Source organism: Procambarus clarkii, chromosome 15, assembly GCF_040958095.1.
Source record: "Procambarus clarkii isolate CNS0578487 chromosome 15, FALCON_Pclarkii_2.0, whole genome shotgun sequence".
NCBI classification, from domain to species: domain Eukaryota; kingdom Metazoa; phylum Arthropoda; class Malacostraca; order Decapoda; family Cambaridae; genus Procambarus; species Procambarus clarkii.
Window position 1 is genome coordinate 4,151,557 of NC_091164.1, and position 23,399 is coordinate 4,174,955.

The following is a 23,399-nucleotide window of genomic DNA, read 5'->3' on the forward strand; positions in this document are numbered from 1 at the left end:
GCATAACATAAGGTCAGGAATACCAATCCTTTTTGTGGTTACTCTCCGAAAACCTGTTTATAGTAGAGATCGGAATGAGATGTGTGTTTGTTTATATGTTATGCTGTCCAGTAATGCTGTAGTCAATAACTGAATATTCTGCAGTAGATCAGGCAGACAGTCTCCACCACACAGGCAGTCTCCACCACACATTCTCCACCACACAGCCCAACAGTCTCCACCACACAGCCCAACAGTTTCCACCACACAGCCCAACAGTCTCCACCACACAGCCCAACAGTCTCCACCACACAGCCTAACAGTCTCCACCACACAGCCCAACAGTCTCCACCACACAGCCCAACAGTCTCCACCACACAGCCCAACAGTCTCCACCACACAACACAACTTCGACACAATACTCACCAAGACTTTCATGGTTCCAGCAGGTATCAGGACCGCCAAGTGCCCAAGAACATGGGCGATGCCCATTTTATGTACCAACCTTGGCCTCGCAAAAACTACCACCCTCATCACCTGACCTTCGAAAACACCAAAAGTTGTCCTTGGCCGAGCAGGTTACAGCAGCAGCAGCAGCAGCAGCAGCAGATGTAGAGCTACCTAACAACACCGTTAGCCCAAGGTAATGTAGATCTGTTGGACCTTGAACTACGGTGATTCTAAAGGCCTCGATCCTAAGAAATACCTTCACACTACCTCTAATCTTGCTATGGATCTAAATGGTAATAATAATATTTTATTTGTACAAATACAGAGGGTCAGATTACAGTGGTTACTTAGTGGATACAGCGTTTGTATGTTTTCTAAAGCCACTGATTACATCCAGCGTCTCTGGGATAAGCTAAGATAATGAGGGAATTTTACATTTTATAGGGTAAATCTTGAATTTATTCCATGTCCCAAGACCAGCATGGATTTGGAATTCATCCATGCTTGCCCTTGACATCCAAGGTAAAGGAACAGCAGGTTGTTAATTAACTTTGGCACATCAAGAGAGAGGTTGATGACTACTTAACATTAAGAAGTTCCTTGTTCTCATATCCCAGCTCCTTGTCCTCTTAGCCCAGCTCCTTGTCCTCATATTCCAGCTCCTTGTCCTCATATCCCAGCTCCTTGTCCTCATATCCCAGTTCCTTGTCCTCATATCCCAGTTCCTTGTCCTCATATCCCAGCTCTTTGTCTTCATATCCCAGCTCCATGTCCTCATATTCCAGCTCCTTGTCCTCATATCCCAGCTCCTTGTTCTCATATCCCAGCTCCATGTCCTCATATTCCAGCTCCTTGTCCTGATATTCCAGTTCCTTGTCCTCATATTCCAGCTCCTTGTCCTCATATCCCAGCTCCTTGTCCTCATATCCCAGCTCCTTGTCCTCATATCCCAGCTCCATGTCCTCATATCCCAGTTCCTTGTCCTCATATCCCAGCTCCTTGTCCTCATATCCCAGCTCCATGTCCTCATATTCCAGCTCCTTGTCCTCATATCCCAGCTCCTTGTTCTCATATCCCAGCTCCATGTCCTCATATCCCAGCTCCTTGTCCTCATATCCCAGCTCCATGTCCTCATATTCCAGCTCCTTGTCCTGATATTCCAGTTCCTTGTCCTCATATTCCAGCTCCTTGTCCTCATATCCCAGCTCCTTGTCCTCATATCCCAGCTCCATGGCCTCATATCCCAGCTCCTTGTCCTCATATTCCAGCTCCTTGTCCTCATATTCCAGCTCCTTGTCCTCATATTCCAGCTCCTTGTCCTCATATCCCAGCTCCTTGTCCTCATATCCCAGCTCCATGTCCTCATATCCCAGCTCCTTGTCCTCATTTCCCAGCTCCATGTCCTCATATTCCAGCTCCTTGTCCTCATATTCCAGCTCCTTGTCCTCATATCCCAGCTCCTTGTCCTCATATCCCAGCTCCATGTCCTCATATCCCAGCTCCTTGTCCTCATATCCAAGCTCCTTGTCCTCATATCCCAGCTCCTTGTCCTCATATCCCAGCTCCTTGTCCTCATATCCCAGCTCCATGTCCTCATATCCCAGTTCCTTGTCCTCATATCCCAGCTCCTTGTCCTCATATCCCAGCTCCATGTCCTCATATTCCAGCTCCTTGTCCTCATATCCCAGCTCCTTGTTCTCATATCCCAGCTCCATGTCCTCATATCCCAGCTCCTTGTCCTCATATCCCAGCTCCATGTCCTCATATTCCAGCTCCTTGTCCTGATATTCCAGTTCCTTGTCCTCATATTCCAGCTCCTTGTCCTCATATCCCAGCTCCTTGTCCTCATATCCCAGCTCCATGGCCTCATATCCCAGCTCCTTGTCCTCATATTCCAGCTCCTTGTCCTCATATTCCAGCTCCTTGTCCTCATATTCCAGCTCCTTGTCCTCATATCCCAGCTCCTTGTCCTCATATCCCAGCTCCATGTCCTCATATCCCAGCTCCTTGTCCTCATTTCCCAGCTCCATGTCCTCATATTCCAGCTCCTTGTCCTCATATTCCAGCTCCTTGTCCTCATATCCCAGCTCCTTGTCCTCATATCCCAGCTCCATGTCCTCATATCCCAGCTCCTTGTCCTCATATCCAAGCTCCTTGTCCTCATATCCCAGCTCCTTGTCCTCATATCCTAGCTCCTTGTCCTTATATCCCAGCTCCTTGTCCTCATATCCCAGCTCCATGTCCTCATATCCCAGCTCCTTGTCCTCATATCCCAGCTCCTTGTCCTCATATCCCAGCTCCTTGTCCTCATATCCCAGCTCCATGTCCTCATATCCCAGCTCCTTGTCCTCATATCCCAGCTCCTTGTCCTCATATCCAAGCTCCTTGTCCTCATATCCTAGCTCCTTGTCCTTATATCCCAGCTCCTTGTCCTCATATCCCTTCCGAGTGCTACATAGTCGTATTAGCTTAACACTTTCTCGTCCTAATCACCTAACCATCCTCTGTGAGAGCTCACACGCCCTCTCACATGTCCTGACAAGTGTTAGGACGAAGAAGAGGAGGCAGGCAGAGAGAGGAAATAGGTAGAGAAGGAGAAGAAAGAGGGAGGGAAGGGAGTGGACAGGCGCCCTAAGCATCTACAATTCAACGCTGAATCGACCACCATCAACGCCGGTCTTGGCTAGTGTGGCTATCGGGGATATAACCGCCGTTGTTGTGATGGAGCGTGTGTGTGGGGACGGTGGGTATGGTCCAGCCCAGCTGCTCGTAAGGTCTGGGCTCGAGGCCAGCAGCCAGCAGCAGCAGCTGGTCCGGGCGGTCAAGTACTCTTGGTTACTTGTCAAGAAATGTCACGCTGGGGGTCAAGGACAGGCTGGGGTCAAGAACAGGCTGCCCCAGTCATCGTGGGGTCCTTACCCTGGAAACACAAACCGAAACTGTCTCTATTTTCCGCTTGTTACAACTTGTAATAAAGTTGTGACATCTTGGCTTAACGTGTTTATGACGTATTAGAAGGTTGTTACAACTTGCTATATTGGTTGTTATAACTGGTTAGGAGGTGTTAAAACTTGTTCGAACGTTGTACCAACGTCGTAGTTTCGGTGTGTGTTTGTCGGGTATGGACGATTAAGTGCAACAGTGTGGTTGATCAGGAAACATGTTGAGGTACGGAAAATTAGAAGCATCTGCCTCCTAAGGAAAGGCAATACTGTCTACTTTATGTAGGGGAGATAGTATGTATCTTCTAGGAGGAGGTAGTGGCTTCTGTCTATTATAGAGAGTGTCATCCATTCTCTATAGGAAGAGAGTGCCATCCACACTCTATAGGTAGAGTGCCATCCACTCACTATAAGTAGAGAGTGCCATCCACTCACTATAGGTAGAGTGCCATCCACTCACTATAGGTAGAGAGTGCCATCCACTCACTATAGGTAGAGAGTGCCATCCACTTTCTATAGGTAGAGTGTCATCCACACTATATAAGAAGACAGTTTCATCCACCACGTTTAGGGAGTCTCAATATCATGCATCTTGTATAGAATTTTGTTTTAATAATATTGCCATTTTGTTTATACAGTAAATCATTTATTGTGTAGATAAGTATAAACATTTAAGACCTCTGAAGGAAAAAAACTGGTAATCAGCTTAACTTATAATTCAGCAATTTGTGAACACTGAATTGAGGGAACATTCCTCAATTTAAAAAAGGGAATTCATAAGTAAATTTTCGTGTATGTGAGGCGAGTCAAGACGAGAGACCCGTGGCGTGGATACAGTAACTTGTGGCGAGAGGCATCTGGTATGTGCCGGAGATGAGGGATTTCTTGTAGGACTCGTCCCTCGGCTGCTGGTCATGGTGCCCCTGGCGGCGGTGGTGGTGGTGGTGGTGGAGCCCCTGGCCTTGAGTGGTGTAGTAGAGGGGCCGGACCTCTCTCGGTACCTGAAGGTCGCAGCCACACGGCGGTCACACAGTGTCCTGACACACAAAAGGCGGGAAAAAGCCACCACCAGCGGGCTGAAGACATTGTCTGCGCTGCGAGGACTGCAGGATGACCGTCTCTTATTGCTAGAACCCTCACTGCAGCCGCTCCTGTAAGGAAGCTTATTTCAGCATCTCCTACAGGGTAGCCTGCTGCAGACTGTTCTGTAATGTAGCCTGTACTAGAAGTCTCTCTTACGAGGTAGCCTACTGCAGTCCTCTCCTGTAAGGAAGCTTACTACAGAAGATATTTATGCAAGATGTTCTTTTGCGACCATCCTGCCTTGCAATATAGTCGTTATATTTACCTAAATTTACCTGAGAGGTGCCCGCACCATCTCCCTAATGGCCCCGATGGGGACAGCAAGCTGGCGGCTCGCCAAATGCCCTCCCTTCCTCACCATTATTCCTGAGGACTTTTTCCTCACTGGATTTTGAACTGAAGTAAAAGAAAAAAATCTGATGTTGAGAGCATCATCATCGAGCGTCCGCCCGTGTTTAATTGTGTCGTTTTTTCTGCCCTGGGTATAGCAGGGATGTGGGGGTAGGCTGTGTGGCCTTGACTGGCTGGTTTTTGTGTTTTCATGGTGAATGTCAGACGTCAGGAGGAAGGGGGATGGGGCGGAGGGGAAGGGGGTTGAGGTGGTGAGAGTACGGTGCAGGTTGACACGTCGACTAGACCTCTCTCCTTCGTGAAGGCGAGCGCTCGGCTCCTGGGAATGATGACTGACTCTCCTGAAACATAGAGTAGCCTGACACTGTACATCAGAGTAGCGTGACACTGTGTGTCAGGGTAGCCTGACACTGTGTTTCAGGGTAGCCTGACACTGTGTGTCAGAGTAGCCTGACACTGTGTGTCAGAGTAGCCTGACACTGTACATCAGGGTAGCCTGACACTGTACATCAGGGTAGCCTGACACTGTGTGTCAGGGTAGCCTGACACTGTACATCAGGGTAGCCTGACACTGTACATCAGGGTAGCCTGACACTGTACATCAGGGTAGCCTGACACTGTGTGTCAGAGTAGCCTGACACTGTACATCAGGGTAGCCTGACACTGTGTGTCAGGGTAGCGTGGCTTTAGAGCGTGACAGTAAGTATAGCGTCAGTTGAACATGGCAGTGAGTAACCGTCACTGAAGCCTGGCACTAACTACCGGTGATGGAGCGTGACACTGAACAGTGTCAATGACCTCTGCACGCTGGATGACTCGCCATTTCCATTTTTACCTCTGAAAGCTATATAAACGTTTCTCAAGGATGAAAAACACAAAACAAACAAAAAACTTAGACGGCTAAGGAACTAGCTGAAGTCCAATGGCTGGTGTATAGTGCTTCTTACTTGGATACATTTTCCTGTAGTGGCTGGCGTTCAGCAGTCCAAGTCGACTGTTCTGTCGTTAGTTGGCCTTCGCTCCCAAGATTAATCAAGCATTTACGAAACCTGTACATCTTCAATTGTGTTGGCTTTGAACAAAATAAACATTTGTTCAATAGTTTATGATCTGCGAAGCACAACGGGGCTGTTTATAACCATAATGACCCTGGGTTATCTTGAGATGATTTCGGGGCTTTAGTGTCCCAGCGGCCCGGTCCTCAACCAGGCCTCCACCCCCAGGAAGTAGCCCGTGACAGCTGACTAACACCCAGGTAGTTATTTTACTGCTAGGTAACAGGGGCATAGGGTGAAAGAAACTCTGCCCATTGTTTCTCGCCGACGCCCGGGATCGAACCCGGGACCATAGGATCACAAGTCCAGCGTGCTGTCCGCTTGGCCGACCGGCTCCGAGTTGTGACGTTTGGAAGCTGGTGAAGTGTTTAAGGGAGATTCGAGTAGTGCCTTCTTAAAATATAACCATGAATCCATTTCTAAATAAAAATGAAGGGCTTTGTTGTGGCTGTGTTGGGCGTCTATATGGGAGCTGCTTCCGTACCTTGCTGGCGCGCCCATTGTCTCTCAGTCTCCCTCCGCTCCGACCCATCCACTGCTTTGAAGCCCTCCGCGAGAAAAACGGGATCCCCCTCTTTCATCTCTTGCTCTGTTTGTCTATCTGTCTGTCCCTGTCTCTCTCTGTCTCTCTCTCTCTCTCTCTCTCTATGTCCTCACCATTGAGGGGAAGCTCCCTGCCAATATTTTCCACGGCCAGTAGCTTGGCCACAGGCGACGGAGTTGATAACAACAGTCTATTGACTTGAGAATGGTCCAGGACGGACCGAAACGTCGTCGTCCCTTCAACTTCTAGTGTGTGGTCTGGTCAACAACAACAGTCTAGGTCCTCCGCCATTCTCCGCTACACGACTCATTAAAGAGGCTTTATACTGGCTGAGAGATCAAAGATCGAGACCTATAAGCGCTTCTGAGGCGCACTTTGACCGCCTCTTGTGTTCCAGAACACATGCAGAGGTCTCGTGGTGGTCCACATGGCCCTTATTAAGGGCTGTATGCCAGGGAGGTCTTGATCACCACACACTTGGTCCGGGAGACATCTCCCGTCACGCAGGGTGCAGTTGCACCTCCACAGATCTCCAGTATCATCTCTTGATACTGGTAATGGCTCAAAAGGGCCACCACTTACGGGCTATTCATGCCCGTGCCACCTTTTGGATGGTTTAATCGTCATCTTGGTCTTGGAGGTCTTGAGAGTGGACCATTATGGTGAGGGAGGAGCACCACCCATCTTGACAAGTACTCGTGATACTTCACCAGCAATTAACACTCATTGATCCATAAATACTTGAAGACTTGGTAGGGAAAAGGGGCTCACCATAGCCCGTGCTACTTGCCCCGCTCCTGTGGCAGGTAAGTTACGGGCTCACCATAGCCCGTGCTACTTGGAACTTGTTCCGAGTTGCTGAATCTATAACATCTATAACAACAACAACGGCAGGGAAAAGATTCAGTTGCTGGTAACGGTCATACAACCATGTCGTTGTCCCAGACTGCGTCTGTTGTCCTTGTGGTATACGATATACCTGGCACACTGGTATATCCGCCCGTGGCCCTGTATAACACGCTAGACTATCGATAATGAACGAACTTTTCCTTTATATAAAGACAAACAACAGGAAATGAATTCTGCGTCTCTGTGGAAACAGAAATCATTATTACTTTGTTCAATAGATGGCGCGTATTCCCAAACTTATTAGTTTTTGTCCAAATCAATACCCCTTCCCGTCCCCCATCCGGCAGCCACACAATGGCTCTAATTCATTCCCATGATTAGAATTGTAAATGAATCTCCCAGTTTTCGAGTAGACTTTTTTGAGATTGTGGGCGAGGCCATGAGCTGAAGCCCGGGGGGTGGGTTATCTTGCGTTCTTAACAGATGTTATGATTGCTCAACTAGTTTGGTCTCAACCGGAATTATGGCCTTCAAGCCTGGCAATATAGTTTGTCCATGTGTGTTTTCTCTATTTATCTGAGTATTTTGTATATGGTGATCATGTTTACCCCTGATTCTTCTCTCGTTTTTAATCTTCCTTAGTAACTCTACTTTCAGCTCTGGCAGTAATTTACGAGTATACTTCTGAAGTTTCTCTAGTTTGGTTGTGTGTTTAACTAGGTATATAAGGACTCCCCGTGAGAGACGCATACTCGTGACGTGGCCAGCATATCCCGCTGGTGGTTGTCGAGTGATGTGGACTCCTGGCGACAGGTTCACTGTAATATCGACTCCCGAAACTTTTCCTCTGTCCTATTACAGGAGAGATTTGTGCTCCATGTGTTACCTCGTGGCTGTATTCCTGTTCCCTGCTACCATCTAGCTTACCTTCTACTTGCTTTTGTACGCTGACACTACTGTGGCTGTCGTTCAACTCTCTGGTAGTTCTGTTTCAAGGAATTGTCGTATATATTAGAGTGAGATATAGACAGACAGTCGACTTGAGAATGGTCCAGGAGTGACCGAAACGTCGTCGTCCCTTCAAGACGGCCATCAGAGTATTTTCTTCACTTTCTACTGTGTGGTTTGGTCAACATATTTCAGCCACGTTATTGTGACTCCTCGTCTGCATTAGAGTGAGAGGCCAACACAAGGCTTCCGCTTCTTCTCCTAGTACCTATGGCGAGGACCTATCCGGACAACCTGCTTTTGCTGTATCCAGCTCCATCAAGTGCCTTCTTACATCATCATTGCTTACTTTAAAAAAATCATCCATTGCTGCTTGATTTGATTTCGTTCCCCTCAACTCAGGAAACTCTTTTGTTCTATTGTGAAGACCTCCTAGAATCTCCTGTTGAGTTCATCACATACTTCTATGTCCTTCTCAGTGTTGTATAATTATCTCCTAGCCTCAGTTTCACCACTAGATTCTTAACTAGGGTTTACTCTCATGATGTGGGTATGGAACACCTTGGGTTGGGTCTTGGGGGTAGTTTTTAATTTACGTTTCTGCATCTTTTCCTCACTCTACGTTGCGCATTGTTGACCCTCTGGTGTCCCACTCTGCTCTCTGCTGTCCTTTTTGTCATGAAAGATTTCCATCCCCCTCTTGCTTATACACTTTGCTTCTCTACGGCCTTGGTAGCTTAGACCTATGGTTTTCCTTTTCCTGTCTTTGCATAGGCACAAATTCCTTGGCTGCATAACATATCTGGTTGAAGAAGTGAATCACTTCTTGTTAGGCCTTTCCTCTGATTCCTAATTCCCGTGATATTCCTGCCAGAAAGTCCAAAATATTTCCTATCCTTTCCCTTTCCGTATGCTAGCTTTTAGTCTAGTAATTTTCCTAAACAGTGCCTCCTGCACTTTGACAAAGTGTGTGGGGGGGGGGGGAAAGCTTTGAAGGTGATTCTCCTGATGTCTGAACACATTCAGAGTGATTATTAGGTCAAAACTACCTGAGTCATCATTATTGTACCACCATTGTCATGGCTAAGAGAGTTTTTCGTGGCAGTGTCGATGGATTCAGCCCTTCATATATCTGTACCTTTTTTAGGGCTTCCTGTTCTCCCAGTCTAACTTATTATAGCTGAAATCCTCCTTGATTAAGAGTCGAGATCTATTCCAGTTCGTAACCGAGGCAGTTTTTAAATGCTGTCCCCTGCATTTTAGTCATACTTCTGCCTGGACCTAAAATAGTTTTACACATGCTAAAATACTATACTATAAAATACTATAACTATACCCACCAATACTATAATCCCTTAGTATGAGTCTCTCTGGGTATGGGTTCCCCTCTGAGTGACAGTTTTCCTTGTGTAATGTGTCTATAGGTGTGGGTGCCCGGGGAATATGAGTGTCCCTGAATGTGAGTGTGTGGGCATCCACGACTTCAGGTGCCCCCCCTGCATGTAATTGATGCCCCTAGGTAGAACTGTCCCCCCCTGCATGTAATTGATGCCCCTAGGTAGAACTGTCCCCCCCTGCATGTAATTGATGCCCCTAGGTAGAACTGTCCCCCCCTGCATGTAATTGATGCCCCTAGGTAGAACTGTCCCCCCCTGCATGTAATTGATGCCCCTAGGTAGAACTGTCCCCCCTGCATGTAATTGATGCCCCTAGGTAGAACTGTCCCCCCTGCATGTAATTGATGCCCCTAGGTAGAACTGTCCCCCCTGCATGTAATTGATGCCCCTAGGTAGAACTGTCCCCCCTGCATGTAATTGATGCCCCTAGGTAGAACTGTCCCCCCCTGCATGTAATTGATGCCCCTAGGTAGAACTGTCCCCCCTGCATGTAATTGATGCCCCTAGGTAGAACTGTCCCCCCTGCATGTAATTGATGCCCCTAGGTAGAACTGTCCCCCCCTGCATGTAATTGATGCCCCTAGGTAGAACTGTCCCCCCTGCATGTAATTGATGCCCCTAGGTAGAACTGTCCCCCCCTGCATGTAATTGATGCCCCTAGGTAGAACTGTCCCCCCTGCATGTAATTGATGCCCCTAGGTAGAACTGTCCCCCCCTGCATGTAATTGATGCCCCTAGGTAGAACTGTCCCCCCTGCATGTAATTGATGCCCCTAGGTAGAACTGTCCCCCCTGCATGTAATTGATGCCCCTAGGTAGAACTGTCCCCCCTGCATGTAATTGATGCCCCTAGGTAGAACTATCCCTGCATATCTCCACTGTCCCAAGGTTGAGTTCAACCAACACCTGAGTGCATGCTAAAACAAACCTAACGAACCAAACCTTACACGGGGCCTAAAATAATGATATCAAATTTTCCCCCCAAAACTGGTTAATCTTGTTTAAGGTGGCGAACCTAATTTACCATTTTTTTTGTGTGTCGTTGTCCCACAGACCCACAAACGCAAGGACGCCACCGGCGCGACAACATCAGCCTCAACGACGCAATTGAACAAGAGATGGTCGTATATATACAAGAGTTGTTACATTCTTGTACAGCCACTAGTACGCGTAGCGTTTCGGGCAAGTCCTTAATCCTATGGTCCCTGGAATACGATCCCCTGCCGCGAAGAATCGTTTTTTCATCCAAGTACACATTTTACTGTTGCGTTAAACAGAGGCTACAGTTAAGGAATTGCGCCCAGTAAATCCTCCCCGGCCAGGATACGAACCCATGACAAAGCGCTCGCGGAACGCCAGGCGAGTGTCTTACCACTACACCACGGAGACTGCTAAATATTTCTGGTTAATATAAACACGTGCAGAAGTGTTTATATATGTGGCTTCATATAGGACTCCTCTCCTGATAACTTTGACGTCATAACTTGCTGACCATAGCAGATTGAGTACGGATGGTAGAGGATTGGGTACGGATTATAGGGGATTGAGTACGGATTATAGGGGATTGGGTACGGATTATAGAGGATTGGGTACGGATTATAGGGGATTGAGTACGGCTTATAGGGGATTGAGTTCGGATTATTGAGGACTGAGTACGGATTATAGGGGGATTGAGTATGGCTTATAGGGGGATTGAGTACGGATTATAGGGGATTGAGTACGGCTTATAGGGGATTGAGTACGGCTTATAGGGGATTGAGTACGGTGCACTGAAGGCTGAACGGGGCCCGTAGTTGACTGAGCAGCGTCAAAACTCACCTGAATATTGTAACAATTGGGCTGGACGGTAGAGCGACGGTCTCCCGTCATGCAGGTCGGCGTTCAATCCCCGACCGTCCACAAGTGGTTGGGCACCATTCCTTCCCCCCCCCCGACTCCCGTCCCATCCCCAAATCCTTACAGTGACCCATTGCTATATAGTCGTCACGGCTTGGTGCTTTCTCCTAATCGTTCCCTTCCCGTGTATATGTATGGACGTCCGTATACATAGGGATTATAAAACGTCATACATTGACTACTATCCATTCGTCCCCTGTTACTAGAATGTCGTATTTTGACGTATACTCTACCTAAGGGTAAAAATCGTCGTAGCGGCTCGCGAAATTGACGTACTGTCCCGTTTTCTGTTTTCGGTCCTCTGGTGGGTTAGGATAAGGGGGCACTTTAGTACGACAGTTCCTTGACGTTGGGAAACCTTAGGAGGACAGACTGAACAATTATTAATCAATGTTCAAGCCTTGTCCATCTAAGACAGTCGACATAAGAACTACAGTGTAACACCTGGAGCTTGCTAAGCTCGAACTTACTCTTTATGGCCGTGTTGTGACGTGGGCTTTGGGCGGGCTCGAGCGGGCGGGGGCGTTCAGAGCGGAAGGTTGGCCAATAAAAACTAGTCCCTTGCAGGGTGGGTGTGGAGCAGCGGCAGGTGTTGCCAACCTCCTGACCATGCCAAACCCCTGCTTCATGCGGTCACTTAGAACATATATACTCTGTAATGCAGTCAAGCGAACTGTAGTTTTTAAGAGTTGTCTCGGGTTACAGTCAAGAGCGACTGTAGTGTCCTCATGGGTTGGTGTGTGTGTGCGCATGCGCATCAAAACACGCCAAGCAAAACAAAACAAAAAATATTATTTTAACCGCTGGTCAGTCATTGTTTGCAGCGTTCCTCAGCAACAAGTGGAGGTCAGAGGCCGCTGGACTTGACTCTGACCCTGAATCAGCGAGGGTCTTCTCCCACAAGGTCTCGCGGCAGGGAACAGGCGTCCCTTAAGGAGGCCGACAGGGACCCCAGCGGTTATTTTTTGGCGGGAGAAGCCGTCGTCTATACCTGGACTCCCTTCGTCGTTACCGGTACGAAAGACCACTTTTTTAATGCGCATAAAATACGTTATCGACCGCGTCGCGACTTAGTCAATTACGAATTCGTGTATGCAACACGTGGTGAGTGTCACGTGTTGATACATCACGTGTTGATACATCATCACGTGTTGATACATCACGTGTTGATACATCATCACGTGTTGATTCGTACTCAAACATTGCAGGACATCACTACGAGTGGCCTTGTTTCTCTAGGTGGTTTTATTAAGGGTTCTTTGTTTACGTAATTCAATTAACGTATTCTATAATATGCTAATGTCCAACCCTAAGAATTCCAAACACACACACACACACACACACACACACACACACACACACACACACACACACACACACACACACACACACACACACACACACACACACACACACACGTAAGCTCATTATCTCTTGTATTTGCTTCTCACTATATTTCCCTCGACGTGAATGAGAAACAAGGTGTGGTGTGAGAGGTGAGGAGTGAGAGGTGAGAGAGGAGGAGGAGGATCATGGAAATTTCTTTATAGATCAAGGTAGTATATTTCCCCCCCGTCTGAACAAGGTCCTTGAACCTATAACTAGTGAGCACCGCTCCACACATCCCTGCGTGGGGGGGGGGGGGCGTCCTGGGCACATGTCCCCCCCCCCACTGGTCATGCTGACTCCCCCCCCCCCACACACACACACACATTTCACTGACCCCCCTCCCCTATACAATACTGCCTATTGAAAATACACTGATTCCTCTTTCCACACACACACACACACACACACACACACACACACACACACACACACACACACACACACACACACACACACACACACACACACAAAGCCTCCCCCTCTCACCCACTCCCCCAAGCCACCCCTGGAATCCTTCCAGGATTCTGGAAAAATCAAACGTGGTTCCAATAGGTTCTAATAGGGGGTGGTGGTGGAAGAGTAGGGATGGTGGCAGCAAGAATGACACTGGTGGCAGCAAGAATGACACTGGTGGCAGCAAGAATGACACTGGTGGCAACGAGAATGACACTGGTGGCAGCAAGAATGACACTGGTGGCAGCGAGAATGACACTGGTGGCAACGAGAATGACACTGGTGGCAGCAAGAATGACACTGGTGGCAACGAGAATGACACTGGTGGCAGCAAGAATGACCCCACACGGGTGGCAGGCGCTGGGAGCCCGGTGAGAAAGAGAGAGAGAGAGAGAGAGAGAGAGGAGGAGATACGAGAGAGCCAGCGAGCCAGCCAGGCAGGCAGTATGAGTGCCACAGCTGGTGAGTGTGGAGGTGCCACAGAGCCCGGCACTGTGCCTGGGCTCCACCAGAGAGACAGACAGACAAGAGGCCGCCCACCTCTCCTAGTTACAGTGAAAACATGACAATGAATCTCATTATATCTATATTAAACATATCAATATAAACTATATATTTTAAACCGTAAAACATGAACATTAATAAAGTAAACATCGTGAGATTTATACAATATCGTGGAAATAGTAGTAAAGTGTCGTAGCAGTGCCAAGTAACTTCCAGAAACTACAATAATATCATTGAGAGAGCAACGTGTGTTGTTGCAGAGAGCCATGAAGTCATCGTGATCTAAATATGTGTATATGCGAGGCAATGATGAAGCAACGTGGATCTTGCAAGCATTTAATACATTATACACGAGCTGTCTGGAGCAGTGATAAGTTTCCCCTGGAGTTATGGGGTCAACACCTTGAGCTGAACGTGTTGACTGTGAGAGCAGGCAATGTTCCCTGCTGTGAGAGCAGTGTTCCCTGCTGTGAGAGCAGTGTTCCCTGCTGTGAGAGCAGTGTTCCCTGCTGTGAGAGCAGGCAGTGTTCCCTGCTGTGAGAGCAAGCAATGTTCCCTGCTGTGAGAGCAATGTTCCCTGCTGTGAGAGCAGTGTTCCCTGCTGTGAGAGCAATGTTCCCTGCTGTGAGAGCAATGTTCCCTGCTGTGAGAGCAGTGTTCCCTGCTGTGAGAGCAGTGTTCCCTGCTGTGAGAGCAGTGTTCCCTGCTGTGAGAGCAGGCAGTGTTCCCTGCTGTGAGAGCAAGCAATGTTCCCTGCTGTGAGAGCAGGCAATGTTCCCTGCTGTGAGAGCAGGCAGTGTTCCCTGCTGTGAGAGCAGGCAGTGTTTCCTGCTGTGAGAGCAAGCAATGTTCCCTGCTGTGAGAGCAAGCAATGTTCCCTGCTGTGAGAGCAGGCAATGTTCCCTGCTGTGAGAGCAAGCAATGTTCCCTGCTGTGAGAGCAAGCAATGTTCCCTGCTGTGAGAGCAAGCAATGTTCCCTGCTGTGAGAGCAAGCAATGTTCCCTGCTGTGAGAGCAGTGTTCCCTGCTGTGAGAGCAAGCAATGTTCCCTGCTGTGAGAGCAAGCAATGTTCCCTGCTGTGAGAGCAAGCAATGTTCCCTGCTGTGAGAGCAAGCAATGTTCCCTGCTGTGAGAGCAAGCAGTGTTCCCTGCTGTGAGAGCAAGCAGTGTTCCCTGCTGTGAGAGCAAGCAGTGTTCCCTGCTGTGAGAGCAAGCAATGTTCCCTGCTGTGAGAGCAAGCAATGTTCCCTGCTGTGAGAGCAGGCAGTGTTCCCTGCTGTGAGAGCAAGCAGTGTTCCCTGCTGTGAGAGCAAGCAATGTTCCCTGCTGTGAGAGCAAGCAATGTTCCCTGCTGTGAGAGCAGGCAATGTTCCCTGCTGTGAGAGCAAGCAATGTTCCCTGCTGTGAGAGCAAGCAATGTTCCCTGCTGTGAGAGCAAGCAATGTTCCCTGCTGTGAGAGCAAGCAGTGTTCCCTGCTGTGAGAGCAAGCAATGTTCCCTGCTGTGAGAGCAAGCAATGTTCCCTGCTGTGAGAGCAAGCAATGTTCCCTGCTGTGAGAGCAAGCAATGTTCCCTGCTGTGAGAGCAGGCAGTGTTCCCTGCTGTGAGAGCAAGCAATGTTCCCTGCTGTGAGAGCAAGCAATGTTCCCTGCTGTGAGAGCAAGCAATGTTCCCTGCTGTGAGAGCAAGCAGTGTTCCCTGCTGTGAGAGCAAGCAATGTTCCCTGCTGTGAGAGCAAGCAATGTTCCCTGCTGTGAGAGCAAGCAATGTTCCCTGCTGTGAGAGCAAGCAATGTTCCCTGCTGTGAGAGCAGGCAGTGTTCCCTGCTGTGAGAGCAAGCAATGTTCCCTGCTGTGAGAGCAAGCAATGTTCCCTGCTGTGAGAGCAAGCAATGTTCCCTGCTGTGAGAGCAAGCAGTGTTCCCTGCTGTGAGAGCAAGCAGTGTTCCCTGCTGTGAGAGCAAGCATCGTGATCATCTTGGAGAAACGCGGTGTTCTGGTAAGTATTTTTACGTGTGTGTGCTCTTTAATCCACTAAATAGAATTAAAACGCAATATGGGGACTTGAACTCGGACTTGAAAAACATGAGACATGAGTCTCTCTCTCTCTCACTCTAACGACCAGGTCAGTTCGCAATATATATAATTTTTTCGTGATTTCCACACACACACACACACACACACACACACACACACACACACACACACACACACACACACACACACACACACACACACACACACACACACATACTCCTGTACAAGGTCACCTTGTCATTAACTAGCTATTACCCCAGGAGGCAGTAATAGTTCATTCGCTAGTTGCCATACGTGTCACGGTAGCTAGCACTTCTCCTCATAGTTCCCTTCCCTTCTTCCAAATAGTCAACACGTTACAGGGCTACCTGTCACACCTCCAAATAGTCAACACGTCACGAGGCTACCTGTCACGCCTCCAAATAGCCACCACGTCACGGGGCTACCTGTCACGCCTCCAAATAGTCAACACGTCACGGGGCTACCTGTCACACCTCCAAATAGTCAACACGTCACGAGGCTACCTGTCACACCTCCAAATAGCCACCACGTCACGGGGGCTACCTGTCACACCTCCAAATAGCCACCACGTCACGGGGGCTACCTGTCACACCTCCAAATAGCCACCACGTCACGGGGGCTACCTGTCACGCCTCCAAATAGCCAACGAATCGACTTTTTCTGAGATTGAGACAAAAAAAAATTATCCATTCCTAATGTTTCCTCCTCCTCCCCCCATACCCTAGCCGCCCCTTCCTTCCCTTAGCCATTTCTCACCCCTTCCCTTGCTCCCTCCTCACTTTCCCTCACCCCTCTCTCTCTCCCCCACCTCTCCTCATCTCCCTCTTGCTCTTTTCTTGCAAATATAGTACACAACAAGGCATTCAGGATGGGGGGGGAGTGGGGGGGGGGGGGGGTCCGGGAGGTTGCAGCTGGCATTCAGGATTATTTTTGCAACGTTCCTGGCGTGCCGACTATATTGCATGCGGTCGAATCCCGCAGTTGTCCCGGGTCGTGGCGGGCGTGGGCGGCGATTACGACTGTAGGTTCGGCCTGGCGGAGACGGTTGGGGGAGGGCGTGGGTGCTAGAGGCGTGGCTATAGTACTCACGTAGTTGTGGTAGAGGTGGGTTAGGCTTCAGCCCTTGCGTCACAGCCTCTCAACCCTGAATCGAGGGCGTATTGCACTGTCATGCTCTATATAAACAAATACACACACACACACACACACACACACACACACACACACACACACACACACACACACACACACACACACACACACACACACACACAGAAAGACCTATGGGTTGATATCACGCCAGACCTGTCCCCTGAAGCTCATATCAAGAGGATAACATCAGCAGCATATGCCAGGTTGGCTAACATAAGAACGGCCTTTACAAACTTGTGTAAGGAATCTTTCAGAATATTATATACCACATATGTCAGACCAATCCTGGAGTATGCGGCTCCAGCATGGAGTCATATCTAGTCAAGCATAAGACTAAACTGGGAAAGGTTCAAAGGTTTGCCACCAAACTAGTACCCGAGCTGAGAGGTATGAGCTACGAGGAGAGACTACGGGAATTGAACCTCACTTCGTTGGAAGACAGAAGAGTTAGGGGGGACATGATCACCACATTCAAGATTCTCAAGGGAATCGACAGGGTTGATAAAGGCAGGCTATTTAACACAAGGGGCACACGCACTAGGGGACACAGGTGGAAACTGAGTGCCCAAATGAGCCACAGAGATATTAGAAAGAACTTTTTTAGTGTCAGAGTGGTTGACAAATGGAATGCATTAGGAAGCAATGTGGTGGAGGCTGACTCCATACACAGTTTCAAGTGTAGATATGATAGAGCCCAATAGGCTCAGGAACCTGTACACCTGTTAATTGACGGTTGAGAGGCGGGACCAAAGAGCCAGAGCTCAACCCCCGCAAGCACAACTAGGTGAGTACACACACACACACACACACACACACACACACACACACACACACACACACACACACACACACACACACACACACACACACACACACACAACTACCTAACAGGAAGGTACCTACCTTCCTGAACTACCTAACAGGAAGGAGCCAGAGAGTAACGGTAAGGGGCGAGAAGTCGGACTGGCGAACAAAAACGAGTGGAGTACCTCAAGGATCGGTGCTGGGACCAATTCTATTTCTTGTATATGTTAACGACATGTTTACAGGAGTAGAGTCCTACATGTCGATGTTCGCGGATGACGCAAAGTTGATGAGAAGAGTTGTGACAGATGAGGATTGCAGGATCCTCCAAGAGGACCTGAACAGGTTGCAGAGATGGTCAGAGAAATGGCTACTGGAGTTCAACACGAGCAAATGTAAAGTTATGGAAATAGGACTAGGTGATAGGAGACCAAAGGGACAGTACACAATGAAGGGGAACTGCCTACCTGTGACGACACGAGAAAGAGACCTGGGCGTGGACGTAACACCTAATCTATCTCCTGAAGCCCATATAAATAGGATAACGACAGAAGCGTACTCTACACTGGCAAAAGTTAGAACTTCATTCAGAAACCTAAATAAGTAGACATTTAGGGTGCTTTACACTGCCTACGTGAGGCCAGTCTTAGAGTATGCCGCCTCATCATGGAGTCCCCATCTGAAGAAGCATATAAGGAAACTGGAAAAGGTTCAGAGGTTTGCATCGAGACTCGTCCCAGAGCTACGAGGGATGGGGTATGAGGAGCGCCTGAAGGAATTGTGCCTTACGACACTAGAAAAAAGAAGGGAGAGAGGGACATGATAGGAACGTATAAAATACTCAGGGGGATTGACAGAGTGAACAAAGACGAAATGTTCCCACGTAATAGTAATAGAACGAGGGGACATGGGTGGAAGCTGGAAACTCAGAATTGTCACAGAGATGTTAGGAAGTTTTCTTTTAGCGTGAGAGTAGTGGAAAAATGAAACGCACTTCAGGAACAGGTTGTGGAAGCAAATTCTATCCATAATTTTAAAATTAGGTATGATAGGGAAATGGGACAGGAGTCATTGCTGTAAACAACCGATGCTCGAAAGGCGGGATCCAAGAGTCAATGCTCGATCCTGCAGACACAAATAGGTGAGTACACACACACATACACACACACACACACACACACACACACACACACACACACACACACACACACACACACACACACACACACACACACACACACACACATACACATAAATATAGATAAATGGTAGATAAAGACAGTCTATTTAACACAAGGGGAACACGCACAAGGGGACACAGGTGGAAACTGAGTGCCCAAATGAGCCACAGAGATATTAGAAAGAACTTTTTTAGTGTCAGAGTGGTTGACAAATGGAATGCATTAGGGGGTGATGTGGTGGAGGCTCACTCCATACACAGTTTCAAGTGTAGATATGACAGAGCCCGATAGGCTCAGGAATCTGTACACCTGTTGATTGACGGTTGAGAGGCGGGACCAAAGAGCCAGAGCTCAACCCCCGCAAACACAACTAGGTGAGTACACACACACACACACACACACACACACACACACACACACACACACACACACACACACACACACACACACACACACACACACACACACACACACACGAGAGAGAGAGAGAAGATGGAGTGTGAAGGAACTTAGTGTTTACGGTAGCGTCGCCTTAACCTCCACCCCTCTTTCCCATTCCCGTCGTTTTCCCCATTTCCCCTCACCCCTCCCTCCCCCTCCCTCACCCCTCACCCTCCCTCACCCCTCCCCCCCCCTCCCTTACCCCTACGACATAAAAAAGGGGGGCCCCCAAGAGGAAGAGCGTCTCGATTAGTCTTAGTTAACCCAGATGGTGCGGAAAGTTGGGTGAACCACCTGCCATCAGCAGACAGATGGAGCACTCCCTCATGTTAGCGAGTCCCTCACCATCTATTATCTCTTAATCTAGATGGAGTGGAGAGTTTGTCAGTGCCAGCTGGCGAGCCAGGAGTGACGTAGAGGGAATATAATAATGGAGATGGAGAACACACTTGAATAATCATCTTCTATGAGACAATAGACAGGGTAATTCTAGGGTGAAAATACTATATGGTATTATATGTGAGTATATTACATATGGAAGGGCCCCTCACCCCACCCTTCAAATGCCCAATATGTTACACACTGGCTATCACTCTGTACCAAGCGACTTGCGATGCCGATCCATATATACTTGAACACTATATATATATATATATATATATATATATATATATATATATATATATATATATATATATATATATGTGGTTTCCTCCGAGGCTATGGGTCCCCCTTCTTCCAGCTAGAGGTGGTACTCCCTTCTATTTTAATATATATATATATATATATATATATATATATATATATATATATATATATATATATATATATATATATATATACATATATATACATATATATATATATATATATATATATATATATATATATATATACATATATATATATATATATATATATATATATATATATATATATATATATATATATATATATATATATATATATATATGTCGTACCTAGTAGCCAGAATGCACTTCTCAGTCTACTATGCAAGGCCCGATTTGCCTAATAAGCCAAGTTTTCCTGAATTAATATATTTTCTCTAATTTTTTTCTTATGACATGATAAAGCTACCCATTTCATTATGTATGAGGTCAATTGTTTTTTTTGGAGTTAAAATTAACGTAGATATATGACCGAACCTAACCAACCCTACCTAACCTAACCTAACCTATCTTTATAGGTTAGGTTAGGTAGTCGAAAACGTTAGGTTAGGTTAGGTTAGGTAGGTTAGGTAGTCGAAAAACCATTAATTCATGAAAACTTGGCTTATTAGGCAAATTGGGCCTTGCATAGTAGGCTGAGAAGTGCGTTCTGGCTACTAGGTACGACATATATATATATATACATATATATATATATATATATATATATATATATATATATATATATATATATATATATATATATATATATATATATATATATATATATATATATTCACCCAGCGCTCTGATGGGAAGGAAGAGCCGCCTGGATGAAAGATGTTTTTATTTAAAATCACAGTTCTAGAGTCTCCTTTTACACATAGAACCTTTAAAATATATATATACTTGAACACATATTTTAAGACATATATACATGCACACATCGCGAGTAAAGCCAAGGCCCAACCAAAACTGCTCCACAGCCACATCAGGAGGAAATCAACAGTGAAGGAACAAGTGATGAAAATGAGAAAAGGGGAGAACAAATGCACAGAGAATGATAAGGAGGTGTGTGAAGAACTCAACAAGAGATTTCAGGAGGTCTTCACAACAGAACAAGGAGAAGCCCCTGCACTAAATGAGGAGGCAAACCAAGCAACCTTGGAGGAATTTGACTTCACCAATGATGAGCTCAAAAGGAATCTTTTGGAGCTGAATGTGACAAAAGGTGTTGGGACTGACAGAATCTCACCGTGGATACTAAAAGAAGGTGCAGAGGCACTAAGTGGGCCACTCTCTATGGTGTATAACAGGTCACTGGAAACAAGAGACCTACCGGAAAGCTGGAAGACGGCTAATGTAGTCCCAATATACAAAAAGGGTGACAGGCAAGAGGCACTGAACTATAGGCCAGTTTCCCTAACTTGTATACCATGCAAGGTAATGAAGAAGATCGTGAGGAAAAGGCTCATAGAAGATCTGGATGGAAAGAGTTTTCTAACACACCACCAACATGGGTTCAGGGACGATAAATTACGCCTCACAGACTTAATAGTAGTCTATGACCAAGCTACACAAATTAGGCAAGAAAGAGAAGGGTGGGCAGACCTCATTTTCTTGGACCGCCAGAAAGCCTTTGACACAGTACCCTATAAAAAGCTTTTACAAAAGTTGGAGCAATAGGCAGGAGTAAAAGGTAAGGTGCTCCAGTGGATAAGGGAGTATTTAAACAACAGGAAACAGCGAGTAACTGTTAGGGGAAAGACATCAGAGTGGCGAGATGTCACCAGTGGAGTCCCACAGGGCTCTGTACTTGGTCCCATCCTGTTTTTAGTATATGCAAACGATCTTCCGGAGGGTATAGACTCATTCCTCTCAATGTTTGCTGATGATGCAAAAATTATGAGAAGAATCAAAACAGATGAAGATAGACAGAGACTACAGGACGACCTAGACAAACTGGAGGAATGTTACGGGCTCACCATAGCCCGTGCTACATGGACACTTCGTTCTGAGTAGCTAAATCTAAAACAACAACAACTGGAGGAATGGTCTAAAAAATGGCTACTAAAGTTTAACCCCAGGAAAGTGTAATGTAATAAAATTAGGCGAAGGGAGCAGAAGGCTGAACACAAGGTACCATCTGGGAGGTGAAATCCTGCATACGTCATATAGAGAAAAAGATCTGGGGGGGTTGATATCACACCGAACCTGTCCCCAGAGGCCCACATTAAAAGGATATCATCAGCGGCATATGCTAGGTTAGCCAACATAAGATCTGCCTTTAGAAACAGAGGGGAAACAAGAAGTGTGACAGAGGGGAAACTTCTCGGTTTGCATAAAGCATTTTGTCCCTTTGAATATTCTGTTGTTTATTCCCATTTTGACTCCTGTTTTATCGATCTTGACTCCCAATATTCTGCCTCCCTACGAATATTGGACTGGGCGGTTGTCAAGGCAGTTAATGGGCTCTTTGATTTCACTTTGCAATCTATATTATTTGGAACTTTTAGTGCAAATTGTTCGTTGTTTTCATAGTCGTTGACTTCTATATGCCAGTAATTGTTTACGGAGAAGGATTGTTTGAGTGACAATATCCGATTAAGGGATGAATGCCCCATTTTTTTTCTGTTAGTGGAAGGGTCAGACCAGCTGTGAATGTTGATAAATGGTCGTTGTAGACCCGGCCCGGTCTCTTAATCGCCACTCCGTACAAAATCCAACCTCCTAACCTACCCAGCAACGAACGAACAAACCCAAAACAAACCCCCCCTACCTAACCTATCAATCCCGATGCATAGAAAACGTAGATATTTACCAGCGGCTACCCCACCCTGGATAATACGTTCCATTTGTAACGTTGGTTACAAACTCAACAAAATAAAACACGACTCTGTAGATTTGAGAGGAATGGGAGAACAAATCCACAAGGGCCATGACGAGGATTCGAACCTGCGTCCGGGAGCATCCCAGACATCCCATCCCAGACAATTTCTCCCATCCCAGAGTGGGAGAAATTGTGGTGGTGACGGGACTCTTGAGAGCTGCTCTTGAGCACCTGCCAACAGCTATATTCTGTTGCTGATGAAACTGGAGCGGGGAAGTAAATCTCAGCGGAGGCTCAATTTAGAGATCTTGCATTTTGTATATTGGGTTTGTTGATCGGCAGCAGGGGGGGGGGGTGAGTGCTTGGAGGAGGGGGGGGGGAGAGTTGGGGAGGGGAGGGGGAGTCGAGTGTGACTTGAGGGTGAGA

The 23,399-nt window shown here is 47.1% G+C and overlaps 1 protein-coding gene across 1 annotated transcript in view; it reads right to left on the reverse strand.

Annotated features, from left to right (window-relative positions):
- The window catches only part of LOC123759067 (band 7 protein CG42540), a 2,722-nt gene extending 2,236 nt beyond the window's left edge, over positions 1-486 (reverse strand). The window contains exon 1 of the mRNA XM_045743876.2: positions 406-486. Coding sequence (XP_045599832.2) covers positions 406-471 — 66 coding nt within the window. The 5' untranslated portion in view covers positions 472-486. The remainder of the gene's footprint in view (positions 1-405) is intronic.
- Positions 487-23,399: the final 22,913 nt, after the last annotated feature.